The following is a 15,089-nucleotide window of genomic DNA, read 5'->3' on the forward strand; positions in this document are numbered from 1 at the left end:
TGACAGATGTGTTAAACACTTGGAGGTGCTCTTGACATACAGGGCCCTACGATATAATCAGGGGTGGAAGCTAACAATCCTCACATAAACTGAAAACCAAAGCAACTTCTAGAGCATGAAAATGACTTAACCCTTGCAAAGAAGTAGGGAGTTCATATGTTTGATCCAACATGGCTACCACTGTCTACAGTATTTTTTTAAAAACTGCTTTCAGAGACTTTGGTTCATTCCTTTGTATACTCTTAAGACAAATCTTCCTTCCCTGAGGTTGAATTTACTTTCCAGAAAAGTCAAAGTCCCCCTAAATAACAATATGTGTAATGAAGCTGAGGATTGCACTCTGTTCATAAACAAGGTGAGACTATAAAGCAATGAGATTGATGTTCATGTGTACCTCAGGAAATGGCTTGGAATCAAATTTCTATATAAACTATAAAAAACTGCTATAAAAACTGAAATATGCACTGAAAAAAAAATCCATGTGTAAGACGACCTGCACAGTTCAAACCTGTGTTGTTCAATGGTCCACTGTCTAATAGTTCATGCTGGAAAGAGTATAAAACAACTGGCATTCTCTTACACTGCTATTAACCATATATAGGAAAATAACTTAGAAATAAGAAACAAGACTTGTAAAAATATTTATACCCTTTGGTATGATAGTTCTAATTTGGGGCAATCACTTGAGGAAAAACCCTAAAAACAAAAAGATCATATACTCAAATATGTTCACTGTAACATTATTTATAATAGCAAGTAACTAGTCCAAGTATCTGGTAATAGGGAAATAGCTTAAAAATGGCACATGCTCTTTGATACATCCATTCCAAAGGGGAGAGAATACTATGCAGTAATGATAGGGTAAATCCTTCTGGTAAATGATAAGTAAGAGAAGTTCTGTGTAAAACTCTATGTATAGTGTGATAATGTCTAACAAAAGCCGACACATACACAAAAAGAGACTGGAAGAAAATACAACAAAAAGCAAATGATGGCTGTGTTAAGGTGAGACTGTAGTCAAGTTTTTCTATTTTCTACATTTTCTATAGCATAATCATATACTTCTGGTATATAAAAAATAATTCAGTCCTCTAATTTACTCAAGGAATTATGCTTCTATGGGAAAAATTTTAAAGCGTCTGTGACAACCAGAGATTATACAACTTACAGCAATGTTCTCCACCTGCTGATAACAACCTACTGCACCAACACACATTTTACCTACTCCTATTCCTACACACTACTTCCTTGTACACACCTCTGCCTGCACAGTCTGTCTTGCCCATGCAGTACATCCCTTCCTCAAAGATACAGAAGGCTAAATTGTAGGGTTCCATCTGTTATTGCAATGTCTCCTTCTTCCTCTCACAACCAAACTCATGTTCATCCTTTAGGATCCATTGCAAATGCCCCCTCCTCTGTGGCACCCTGCCCTACTCACTCCCCAGACAGTCACTCCTGCCCCCACCCTCTCTTGGTTCATGGTTCAAGCTTCTACTTTTGATACTTGTAGAAACAGAGTGATAATGTAACATCTACCTCCTTCACCTTCTTTCCCCTAGGAGGGGCAGACTGCTGGGTAGGCAACTAGTGCTCAGTGTAATTGTGAATGGATTAATATAGTGGAGATTATGTTTCCTTTCATTGTTGCTTTTAAGTTCTTGCTTTCTGAAAAAAAGCAGGCGGCTTACCCCTTATCATTCTTCTACTTGGGCTTTTCATGAAGAGGAACAGGAATCCAGGGCAAAAGCAAGCACATTTACTGGGTGTTGTATGTAAGTGATGAATCGCTGAATTCTACTCCTGAAACCAATATTGTACTGTATGTTAACTAACTAGAATTTAAATAAAAATTTGAAGAAAAACCAAAAAATAAAAACAGTAGCAAGCACATTTTGCTGCTGGTCCTATTGATGATGCCTTATTTGAAAAGTGGGATGTAGAGGGAAAACTTCCTGTCAGGACATTTTCACCAGCCTCTTTACAGTAAAAGCTGTCCAGGGACTTTGGGTCAGTCACCATTTATTCACTCAGCGGATATGTATTTACTTCATGCCAGGTACTTTCAGGAGCTGGGTACACGGTGGTGAAACCCACAGACATGCTCTCTCCCCTCAGAGAGCTTCCAGCCTGGCAAGAAAGAATTACTTAGGGAGACAAATTACTTAGGAGTAATTAAACAGACAATTCCCAATAGCATATGTTCTATGGAGGGAAAGAACCGGGTGGGGTGAGAGAGGGAAATAGGGATGAGACAGAAACTACACTGAGTGTTTAAAACAAGAGGTCTCTAACTGTAGACCCAACCCCTTAGATGAGCATGCAAGAAGCTCTTGTCTCAAGTAAGGCACCACAACTCTGAATAACTGCAGCGTTTGTTTTAGACTTGGAACAAAGAAGGAGTTTTTTGAAGCAGGGCACTGGGGGATACAACAGGAAAGACTGACTTAAAGAAATTTTTGTTTAAGACAAAAGACTACTAAAACCAAATAACAGTAGCAAAATCGTTTTCAGTCAAATTATATATTTGGTCACCAAAATTTAAATGCTATTCTACAGGTTTGTAACAATGTTTTTAATAAGTAGTTTAAAGCTGATCTCACCAAGTGGTACTTATTCTTGAAAAATCATACTTTTCTTGTGTTTTCATAATTTTACTGTTAGCTTAACTAGAGTTAGCATAATTAAAACAGTGAAATAGATCCTAACACAAGACTGGGACTAGTTCTTCCCATGGTTCAGCTACATAAAGATCTCCTTCAAACTTCTTACACCTTTCAGAATCTCAACCGAAGTAGCTTCTGGTAGGCACCATGCTGTCCCACCTCAGAATTGTACACATGCTGTTTTCCTGGAATACCCTTATCTCTGCATCTGTCTGGTGTTTTTTTTACATCCTTTCAGACTCAAAAAATGGATGGTGGGGGGAATGGCATAAAGACATTTAAACACTGACAACACCCAAATGAAAGTCCCAACTTTTTAAGCAGTTAAAGTTCTATGATTTACCCAAAAATAGGCTCTTATGAATTTGGGAAATCATGTTTTTAGAGGAATTGAAAATCACTGCCAAACAGATTCCTTCTGTAGACATAACCAATAACAATGTTCTTGTTTTTATCCAAAATATCTTCATTTAAGTTGCAGAATTATGCCAATTTAAATTTGCTATGTGAGGAAATAAGACTGACAAGTTACTGGTTTAGTCAGTAAGAGCTTCTGTGGTTGCTAACTAAGGCTCGAATCTAGCACATGGTGTGTCCTAAAAAATACTGGCCCACTGTTCTTGACAAAAGTATAATATGTGCATTTTAATGGTATACTATTAACTACAGAATTAATAGGCATCAACCTACAGGGGAGAAAGTTTAATATTCATCTGATGGGAACCTCATTTTGAAGCAGACAGAAAAAGCTACTTAGCTTGTAAGACTCCACATTTTAAGATAGGTTTCCACATAGATGAACCAAACAACACAAATTTAAAATTAGCTCTTTGGGGAAATTAGCTATTTTACTTTTTCTTTCTGCCTTTGTTGGCACCACCTCTTCTCATTCAACATCATTTTTATTTTTAAGCACTCTCCATACCCAGCATAGGGCTCGATCTCATGACCCCGAGATCAACAGTCACCTGCTCACTGACTGAGCCAGCCAGGTGCCCCTAAATTTTTTTAAACAAATATTTTTTAATCTACTAAATAGTTATATGTATATAATTTTTATATATAGCTATTTATTACCTCAGTAATATCCATCAGTAACTTCCATCTCAGGTTTTAATCACAAGCTATAAAGTTTATTTTGGCTATTTCCTGTGAGAAATGATAGCTCAATATGATGAGCATTACCAGTCAAAATATTAGTTTTGGCAGACATCCTTGAAATCATTCTAACAAACAGGCTATAGATTGAGACCCTGAACTGTAAAATCCACAGTTGCTTGGGAGTACATCTGTGGCTGAGACCTTGAGGAGAACACCAGGATGTAGAGCTGATGGGCCCCATGCCATCCTCACGTCCCTCAGTCTCTCAGGAGAATTCAACACAGTTGACCACCCTTTCCTGCTACTACTCTTTGCTGGTTTCTTTAACACTTTATTTCCCCAGTTTTCCTCATTGTTCCCTGTTCTGTCGCTTTTGTTGGTACCACCTCTTCTCATTCAACATTGTTTCCATAGGGGATTTCATGTCTTTATAGGATTTCGATTACCATCAGCCTGCCAACAAATTTCTCCATACTCACTCTATTTTCTTGCCACATATATTTGGCATTGGATTGTAGCTCTCGGGAGGCCAAGTGCTGTGTGTTTTGGGAACTGCTATCACCCCAGTGCCCGGTATATGGTGGTTAACAAATGATAGAGGCCATCGTGAATTTCTTGTTCTGGTGTTCGACTGAAGACACCTGCCTTTAATAACTTTAGAAGTCAAAGTCATCTTTTCCATAGGTACAGGAAAGATCTCCAGGCCCCAAAGATGGCAAGCATTTGAGCAAATCCGAAGCCCTTCGTTGAGAAAAAGATCAACCCTGCTTGCAAGTACTTCTTCACCACTTTCACAATGCGGCAAGATGGCCCACCATTGAGACAGAATTGAAATAAAGGACTTTAATTTATATAACAAAATGTCATGTCACCAACTGTACCTGAGATACCTAAAACCTAAGGAACTCTTTTCAGGTGACATCATATTCTAAAACGAATTGATACCTTGGCAAACTCCAGTGGAGATCTTTGATATGAGACAGTGAAAGCCTAAGAGACATTCAATTTCTTTGACTTTTAGAGCACTATCTACAAAGGCAGAGTGCCTGAATTAGAGTTTTGGCTCTGGGTGTTTGATTTTGGCAAGATACTTAACCCCTCTGTGCCTCAGTTTCTTCACTTACAATATAGTAATAGTAATAGTACTTACCTTACAGGATTCTTATAAAGGTTGAGTATATACATAAAACAGAAGAATATGAGTTAGCTATGAGGGTGCTGATTCATAGATCTCTTCAGTTAGAACATCAGCAAACTCAGCCCATAGACTCTAAAACTTTAACCATAGGAAGCAGTTTTTAGTTCTTGCTTTACAGCAAGGATTGTGCAAGAATTTTATATATGCAATCACATATAGTCCATATAACAAGCCTCAAGGGATGCACTATCATTATCTCACTTTTATAGGTGAGAAAACTAAGGTTAGAGTTCAAGTAACTTGCCTAACTAGTTTCACAGCTAGTTAGTGCTGAAGCCAGGAGTTAAACCCAGTAGCCACAGCCAACAGAAGTTTAAGAAGATCTATATCTGTATAGATTCCAGTCTGCCAGTAAGAGCAGTAGTAGACTGACAAGAATAACTGTGAAAATAAAAGAATACAAAACAGCATATTACTATTGGAGTATATTGCAGACAGTTGTCAAAACTCAGATCTGGACTATATATATAATATATATATATATATATATATATATATATATTTATTATGTCAGGTACTGTTCCAAGTCTATTTCTTCAGAAGATTTTATTTATTTATTTATTTATTTGAGAAAGAGTGAGAGAGAGAGAGAGCATGAGCAGGGTCGGGGGTGGGGCGGGCGGAGGGCAGAGGGAGAGGCAGAAGCAAATTCCCCACTAAGCAGGGAGCCCAATGCAGGGCTGGATCCCAGGATCCTGGGATCATGACCTGAGCTGAAGGCAGGTGCTTAACTGACTGAGCCACCCAGGTGCCAGGTGAACTAGTGTCAAAGTGATCATGAGCACTCCCACGTGCGTGGCCGCAGCTACGAGGGGTGGGTCAGAGACAGCACCAGAGACAAAAAGGGGAAATCCATTATGGAGGACTTTGTTTTCAGGTCAGCCTGGCTCAGCAAGTGAGAGCAGGAAAATAGGAATCTAGGACGTTCGATTCTAGTCTCACGAATCATGTGATCTTGGGGATGTCACTGACTCTCTCTGAACCTGTTTCCTCACTTGATAAATGGAAGTAATTCATGCCAGCCAATTATTCATCACAAAAATAAAATGAAGGGTGGGGCGCCTGGCTGTCTCAATTGGTGGAGCATGTGACTCTTTTCTTGGGATCGTGAGTTCAAGACCCATATTGGGCATAGAGCTTACTTAAAAAAAAAAAAGCTTAAAACACATTTTCTTCTTTTTTTAAGATTTCATTTATTTATTTGACAGAGAGAGAGATAGCGAGAGAGGGAACACAAGCAGGGGAAGTGGGAGAGGGAGAAGCAGTCTTCCCGCTGAGCAGGGAGCCCGATGTGGGGCTCGATCCCAGGACCCTGGGATCATGACCTGAGCCGAAGGCAGACGCTTAATGACTGGGCCACCCAGGCGCCCTTAAAACACTTTTCTAAAAAAGATTTATTTATTTTATTTGAGAGAGAGAGAGGTGGGGGAGGGGCAGAGAGGGACTTAAGCAGATTCTACCCTGAACACAGAGCTGGACTTGGGGCTTGATCTCATGACCCTGAGATCATGACCTGAGCCAAAACCAAGAGTCGGATGCTTAACCAAGGGCACCACCCAGCCACCACCCAAACACAGATTTTTTTTGGACAAAAAAAAAAAAGAGAGATTAAGTGAAAACTTTTGTAAAATCTAGAGCGCTATATAAATGTAAAATATAATAAAAAATCATGTTCGTCAGGGTCTCATTTCTCCTCTCCCTGTGTGGCCACTGGCATCTCCCTGAGGTACTCCTGGTAGGATCTCTCAATCTCACTCTGACTCCATTCCCCCTGCTTCCACCACCACCCATTCACCGACCATTCCCAAATCCATGTCTCTGGTCCAACTCCCTCTCTCCTGGGCTCTGGTCTTGCACATGCAAACTATTTATGAAAAGCTGTCCTCAGACTAGTCCCACAGACATTTCAAAACAAGATCCAAAACTCTATGATCTTCACTTTCAGATCTGCTCTTCCTGAATCAGGGCCATTGTCACTATTCAGCCAGGTACTCCAGGGTCTGTCTCAGGAGCCACCATGAACTCCTTTCTCTCCTTCACTCCATACTCTCTCTCCGTCAGCAAGTCTGTCAGCTTCACTGTAAGTTCATGCTCTCACCTCTCATCTGGATTGTCTCCTCAGTGGATGCTCACCTTCATTTACTTTCTTCAACTCCAGTCTCTACACTGTCACAGAGAAACTGTTCTAGAACACACATTTGACTGTGTAATTTCCCTGTGAAAAATCTTTCAGTGGCCCCTTTCTCAGCCCACAGAGCCCTTCTTTATCTTGCTTATGCTTCCTTCCAGCCTTACCTCTCTGAGGTCTAATCCACTTGTAGTTCCTTAGCTCTAACATCCTCTCCCATTGGAATGTCCCTTCTGGCCGGAATGCCCTTCCACCCTCCTTTCTACCCCTACCTTCTCCTCCTCCACCTCCTTTACTCAGCTCCTATGGAAAGGCAAGCGAGTACAATGGTTAAAGTCTTGAGCTCAGAGTGAGACAGGCAGGAGTTGAATTGTGAGTCTACCTCTCATAAACTGTGTCATCTTGAGCAAGTTAGTTTTCTTTGCAATTCAGTTTCCTCCTTTGTAAAGGAAGGAGAATAAGGACATCCACCTCATAGAATTATAGCATGGCCTCAATGAATTGCATGCAAAGCACATAGCACAGTATCTGGCACAGAGTAAATGCTCACTATATGCTTAAGAAATGTTAGTTTTTTTACTGTAAACAATCAACCTCGATAACTCAGATTAGATGCCAATGTGAGAGGGAAATAGTCCTCAGTGCCTGTGGCCTGGGTCTACATTAGAGGTCCTTTTTAAGGCTCTTGGAGCAACCCTTAAAGTCTCTGTCAATAACTCTGTCATTCAAGAACACACTCTGTAACTGCCAATAGGCTTACCCTCCTTTCACTCCACTGTAAACTCCTTGAGATTAGGCATGTGTCTTTTTCATTTTTCTTTTGCCAGTTCTTAGCACTGGTGTTCAGTTAGTATTTACTGAACGAGTGATGACTTCCAAAGGGTAGGACTTTAATTTTATTTTGGAAACACTGAAAGATAGATTGTTAAAATTTCATAATTGGACACAAATTGGGTATAGAATATAACTAGGTTTGCCACTAGGACATTCAATTACATTTCTTAATTCGTTATAAACATAAAATGGAGAAAATAAGTATTGATCTCCCATATCATTTCATTTAGCAGTGAAAATATATACTCTGCATTTTAAAAGAAGCAACTGTGCATTAACAGACTGTTTAAGAACGATCACTGCACTTCCATGCCTTCCAGAAATGTCTTCAGATCAAGCCCAAGTCACATGTTAGAAATAGAATGTCCCACTAAAATAAAGTAATATAGCATTCTTGTGCTGAGGGCTATATTTATAGAGGTCTAGGAAAAATAACAAGGAAAGCTATAAATTAGGCATTGTCTAACACACTTGGTAGCTGAATCAAACCGACCTTAATTTTTTAAAAGATTTATTTATTTATTTGAGAGACAGAGAGAGTGGGGGGAGGGGCAGAGGGAGAGGGGGAGAGAGAGAATCTCCAGCAGATGCCCCACAGAGTGCAGGGCCTCATGCAGGGCTCGATGCCATGATCCGGAGATCAAGACGAGCCAAAATCAAGAGTTGGTCACTTAATGGACTGAGCCACCCAGGTGCCCTGCCCCTAAAGTATTCTTAAAGCATTTCTGCTGCGAGGTGTTTATGAAAATTCCACCAAGTTAGCTAAAAATTATTGTGATTGGTGAAATCTCTAATTAAATGAAGAAATATGTATCACAGCAAGTCTAGAAGGCGGTGGACAAAACTTAGTATTTACTAATGTTTTTGAGTTAAATTTACCTGACAATAGTAAACGTTCCAGTTCATGAATGGTTATGAAAAAGGTTAGCAAATTGGAGTTCTGCGTGGCATCCAGCTGAGCCGGATTTAAACCACACTTACACAGCCCGAGAGTACATTCCTGCATGGAACTTCCAGGTGAAGTCACATTGCATTTTGATGTTTGGAGACATTTTACAAGATGAAAAACCTTGTTCAACTGGTTCAAAGGCACTGTCACCCATAAGAAACAGGGGGAAACATTCAGCAAAAACACCTGTTTTACATTATGTCATCAAAAAGATACATAGTAGAGGAGGGCCTGGGTGGCTCAGTGGGTTAAGCGTCCCACGCTGGATTTTGGCTCAGGTCACAATCTCGGGGTCATGGGATCAAGCCCCACGTCAGGCTCTGTACTCCTCTCGGAGTCTGCTTGTCCCTCTGCTCCTCCCCCACCTGCACCCGCTCTCTCTTTCTCTCTCTAAAATAAGTAAATACAATTTTTTAAAAAAAGATACATAGTAGAGGAATTAGTAAATTGGGAAATGATCAAGGTAAGCCAAGCCCAGCCCTTGTTCTGAACTCCCTTCAGATAACCTATTGCCTTTAGCCGCCATCTTTACCTTCCTTTAAACCGTACAAAGCCTCTCCCTCCTATGAGCTTCTGGAACTGGCCTCTTCAGTAATGCCTGTCAGCAAGTACCTTTTTAATAGTTATATATTAACATGTCTTCTCCATTCTACCAGGCTATAGGTTCTTTTAGGTCATTTTGGCATCTCCCTAAAACCACTTTCCATCTGTGTCACATCTAAATGACTAAGCAGGGAGTATGCCACTATGAGAGCTGTATCAGGGGATCCAGGATACTTTTTTTTTTTTAAAGAAATCTGATTTTTTTAGAGAACAATTACTAAAATAGTAATCATATTGGTATGTGTGTGCACATCAATTCCTCTTTAGAAGTAGGAAACCTACAAAAATTTTTTTAATAATTTCTTATTACTACACATTCATTGTAGAAAAGCTAGAATATATAGAAGTGAAAATTGAAGATGGCCCAGAAAAAAAAAAGCACTACATTTTAAATCATACCCTTCTGCTTTTTCTCTAAGTATAGATAAATTGATATATAGATATACATAATTATATGTTTTGGCATATAGATATACAGAACTATATGTTTTGGTATATATAAGTATTTTAAATGGGATAATGGCATATATGCTGTTTTGTTGCATTTTCCCACTTAACATAAAGTACGTATCTTTTGTAGGTCTTTAAACATTATTTACAACCTAAATGTTTTGACTGTATAGTATTCAAAAAATGCGTGTTCCATAATTTATATAATCTCTTAATTTTTTGCTTCCTTTTTTTTAAATGATACTGCAAAACAAAACAAAATAAAACAAAACAAAATAAGGTTGCTGAATGGTCCCCCATATTTCTCATGAAACAGCAGTGCTGGAGCGCCTGGGTGGCTCAGTCAGTTGAGTGTCAACCAACTAATCTGATAAACTAATCCATGTAATGTAAAAGGGCTCATTTCCAGCCACATGTGTGCAAGATAACTAGTGCAATTTAAGGAATATATATTATCTGATCTGCAATGCATTTGATTTACCTTAAAGAACAGTGGTTCTCAAATTTTACTGCACATTGAAATCACCCGGGGAGCTTTTAAAACTGAAGCCCGGGTCTCACCTCCCAGAGATTCTGAATAAATCTGGTATAGGACTGAACTCGGGCATCAGGATTTTTAAAGCTCCCTAGACGATTTTAATGCAGCATCTGTGTTGGAGATGACTTTAGAGAAGGATCTCAAGTAGCTTCTTCTTAGGTAATATTGGAGGATCCCAAGGGAAAAAAAAGTACAATCAATAAAATCTCAATAATCTGACTCATCTGCACAAGAATAAAAGCAGCATTCATATTTCTTGATGCTGGGCACGTGCCTACTGTGCTAAGAAGTAGGCCAAGCTTCACCTCTGAAGTAGCTTAGGCAGCTTTTGTAATTGAGCAAATCAATTCTAACGAAAATTGCTTGGGTAACAAACTTTATGCCATGCAATTTAGTGGTAGCTCCCCAGGTTTCAAAGAGATAAATCCTTTCCAGTTGACATTTGTTTTATTGTTTCAACAAAGTTGGGCAATCCCACATTTTCTCTACAATCCGTAGTGGACCTTTGGAACAACTCTTAGAGGAATAACTACAAGTTCCAGGCATTTAAATACATTATTAAACCTCATGGCAACCTTGTAAGGTAGATGTTAAGTCTGTTTTACAGGGAAAATGGAGGACCAGAGAAGGTTAGTAAATTTCCTGGCCTCGATGCCAGTAAGTAGCCTGGTTGGGATGGGACTCAGGGAGGCATACTCTAGCAGTCACATTCGTATTCACTTACAATGTGTCAAGTCACATCGCCTTTTCCCCGGCACAATTTGAAGTGACATTAGTAAATTGTTTTACTGGGTAGAATATGCTACCATGTGCCCTGAATGATCTTTCTGATCTTTCACAATTTAGAAGAAAAGTGATGAGAGCCACTTCTGGGCAAACCCACTCTCAAGCCACAGTGTCAGGTGAGGATAATTGGTTACCTCATTTATCTCCATGACCTGGCTTTACACACATTATCAGTCCCAAACATCAACTGAGGGCACATTCTATATAGAGGATCATAGGGTACAACGGCCTTGCCTTTGATGGGTTGATACCCTATAGTTGGGGAAGAATGGCTTTTCTCCAAACCTGGCGTTTCCCCAATGACACATGATGGGGAAGACTTCTTTGGTGACCTGAAAACTAAGAATAATCTCTGCAGCCAACAGAGCGGTTTGATTCTTTTTTCACATTTTTCTTACTCTTCTAACTAGTTATGATTCTTCTTCTTGTTGAAGGCCATTATAACCCACCTCGATAAAGACCATTGTACCCCAGAACTTTAAAGGATATCACTCCTAAATTACATAATTTCTGAAGGAAGAGAGGGTCTTCAGGGCTTCCTACAAGAAGACCACCTTTCTTGGGACAAATGCTAGAGAAGGGGATGGTCATTCTTCCACCATGTCAGCATTGCAGTCAACAGGAGGGAAGGAACGGGCTGTATAACTTCATAGACCATTCCTAAGAGACAACAGGGAATGGAAAACATGGCTGGATTTAAGAAAAACAAATCTCTGGGGTGCCTGACTGGCTTGGTAGGTGGAGCATGTAGCTCTTGATCTTGGAGTTTGAGTTTGAGCCCCACATTGGGTGTAGAGATTACTTAAAAATGAAATCTTTTTAAAAATTAATTTAAAAAAAAGAAAGAAAAACAAACCCTTAGCAGGAATGTGCTACAATACCCTACTTCAGGGGCTTTGTGATAGGACAAAGCCTCAGAGACTCTGTGATTTTACACACAATTAGAATGGAAAAGGGAAAAGAAACATCACCCCTCTAGGAAAACTCATGATTTTTTTCCCCCTCTTTCTCTAGTCACTCCTGAAAAAAAAGGAGCTTACAAAAATAACCTGAGATTAAGAAGGGTTAGAAAATAGGGCCCAGCCTTGGCTGCAGATTGTAGTTTAGATTTTAGATTCTCTGGCACTAAAATTAATGTCTCTTACTATATAATAAAATGCAGACAGTTACATTGTATGGCCTACGGGGAAAAGAAATCCATACCCATGATACAGTAGACAGAAATGTTACCCTGCAAGGGTAAGTAGGAGTATCTTGGCTCAGGTCAAGATCATCTCCTTGACAATCAAGGAGAGAAAATAAATGCTGCAGGGCAGGCGGAAAACAAGTGCATCATGCAAAACGCCGCTGCCGCCCCCTCCACTGCCTTGTCTTCAGCCAGGCAGCCAGGCCTCCTGGCCTCCTTCCTGCGCTGAGCTGATAAGCACCACGCAGAAAACGGGAGATCTCCGCGGTTACTCAAGTGCTTACAGGATCCCTGCCTGCTGCCCCCAGGAATGGAGAGCTCCACAGTCGGGGGACCTCGGAAGATCGCCGGTGCCCGCTTCCGCTTTTAAGGTGGCTGCACACTACCCGGAATTAGAGCCTGTTTTTCCCCACAGCCTTCCTAAAACATTTAACTCACTCTCTGCTGGCCCCTGCAGAAGAAGGAAAATGGGGAAGGGTGGTTTATAAAAGGCTGAAAGGTGGGTTTTTTGTTTTTTGACACTGCGAACCAAGAAAGAGGAGGGATATTTAAGACAGACGAAGGGTTAAACAGTTGTCAAATTCTGTTCAAGAACTTCACCTTCACGGTCACCAACGCAGAGGAGAAGATACAGATCTAGCCCGCTGCTAGCAAGGAGGCAAACGAGACACCCTGAAAACGCCAGACTGAACCACCTTAAAAATTGATCGTCTAATTGCGTTAGAAAAATATGCGTTCTCGTGGGACGCGGTCTGGGAATCTTGCTTCCCCCTTCCCAAATATTACTTAAGAGGAGGGAGAGAGAATCAGCTCTAGGCTGCGTCTCACCACTTGCTGTGCGCTCCGGAAAGTCGCGTCCAGCAGCATCAGCTTCCAGGGATCGGACACAGAGCTGGGCAGGGGGATGTAGATGTAATAGGCGGCCAGCGCCACCAGGGCGGTGAGCAGGACACAGGACGACCTCATCCTCCCGCGGCTCGGCTTACCGGCGGGTGGACGCGGAGGAAAGGTCTGGGCCACGCAAAGACCTCCAGCAAGTTTCTGTAAGGGTCAGCGGCTCATTCACCGGTTTCTTACACGCCCAGGAGCCAATCAGAGGCGGCGTCGGGAGGAAGTCGGAGCGCTGACGTGCCTCCTCTTCGGTGTCCTTGCAAAGTGTTGCAGACACTCGAGGTTAGAGACAGCTCCGGGGCTGCGCTAGGAGCAGCACAGCGGACTCTGGAGGACACAGGTCTGTATTGCACGCCTGTGACTAAGGGCTCCCTCCTGCAGGATCCCAAACTAAAACCCAGAATAGTTTCAATGTGATGAGTCTGTGTGTGTGTGTGTGTGTGCAAAGTCCTTGGCCCACTCTGACTCACAGTGGAGATACTGAGAAAGATAATAAAAATCCACTGTCTTCTAGAGCCAGACTTGCAATGGAATGTAAATTCTAGCTGATACGTGGTGAAAAAAAAGATAATAAATTCCTATAGCTCAATCAGGGACAAGCCAATAGTATATCTAGCATCCAAGTCTTGGTTTCCAAATTTCATTTGCCAATAAAAAGAACCAGGACTCTGCTGGCTCTTTGGAGAAAAAGGTGATTCCAAGGCTGGGGCAAGTAAAGTACAAGACGAGTCTGTTGTGCTAGAAGATAAGGAAGTGCTCAAAAATGAGGGGACTGGTCAAAAGGACACAGGTGACAGACTGAAGGATCTCCCAATAGCTAAAGCTGGGGTAATTTTAGCATCAAAATAAATAATTAATGGATTATAAATAACATAAAAACCGGGAATCTATACTAATATACATGAATAAATAAATAGGGAAAAGCCACCTGAAAAAAAAATTCTTTCAGTGGGTCAATGAGAGCAGCAAAATAATTTGAATCCAGATTTCCCATGGGGGAGAGGGTAGGTTATAGAATGAGACAAAGAACTCTACCAGGTGAATTAAAACCAGAGATCCCGGAGGAAAACATTTGGAAGAACTGTTTTAAGGAGGTGGTACGAGAACAGCTCCAAACTTATTGAACAAGGACTTAAAACACCTGGTACACATAATTTTGTACCTTAATATAGTCATTTAAATTTAATCTGATCCAAAGGACTGAAATAGTCATAAGTTTGGGACTGAAAATGAGATTATTAGGAGAAAATGTGTTTCTTGTTCAGAGTTGGAAGAAAACATATAAAGGGCACACTTCAATGGTATTTCAAGAATTCAAGGTTGAGATCATCATTTGTAGCTGTTGTCGTTGATGATGATATTTATTGCTTAAAATCAGGCACTTCCTATTTTCTAAGAACTGCTGTGCTCTCCAGGGAACTGAATGTTATTTTGGTGTCCTTGGTGGATCTACCTATGAGAAAAGGTGTGGCCTCTGAAGATGACTGGGCATAGCTGTTGGTCCTGGGTTGTATCTAATGGAAAGTAGGGAACTGGTAGTAATTACAGTTCCAGGCAGTCACCTGTGAATTTGAATATCCTTTTCAAATAAATTCCAAGTTCCTTTCCAGACCTCAGTCGGGGTTGGGCTGGTTGCCCCTGCCTACCTCTGTAACTTACCTCTTGCCCTCCCTACCTGTCTCCTATGCTGCAACCGCACTGGCTCCCTTCCAATCAGATATCCTAGGGCTTTTCTGCCTCCGGGTCTTTATGTATGTTA

The 15,089-nt window shown here is 40.8% G+C and overlaps 1 protein-coding gene across 3 annotated transcripts in view; it reads right to left on the reverse strand.

The window, feature by feature from the left end:
* Positions 1–13,646, reverse strand: part of NCEH1 (neutral cholesterol ester hydrolase 1) — a 46,265-nt gene extending 32,619 nt beyond the window's left edge. Inside the window, exon 1 of one of the 3 annotated variants that reach the window (XM_027583910.2) lies at positions 13,268–13,646. In XM_027583910.2, the coding sequence (XP_027439711.1) occupies positions 13,268–13,405 (138 nt within the window). In that variant the 5' untranslated portion in view covers positions 13,406–13,646. The remainder of the gene's footprint in view (positions 1–13,267) is intronic. The other 2 variants (XM_027583912.2, XM_027583913.2) reach the window with 2 other exon arrangements.
* Positions 13,647–15,089: the final 1,443 nt, after the last annotated feature.

The sequence above is a fragment of the Zalophus californianus genome, chromosome 1, assembly GCF_009762305.2.
Source record: "Zalophus californianus isolate mZalCal1 chromosome 1, mZalCal1.pri.v2, whole genome shotgun sequence".
Lineage (NCBI taxonomy): Eukaryota > Metazoa > Chordata > Mammalia > Carnivora > Otariidae > Zalophus > Zalophus californianus.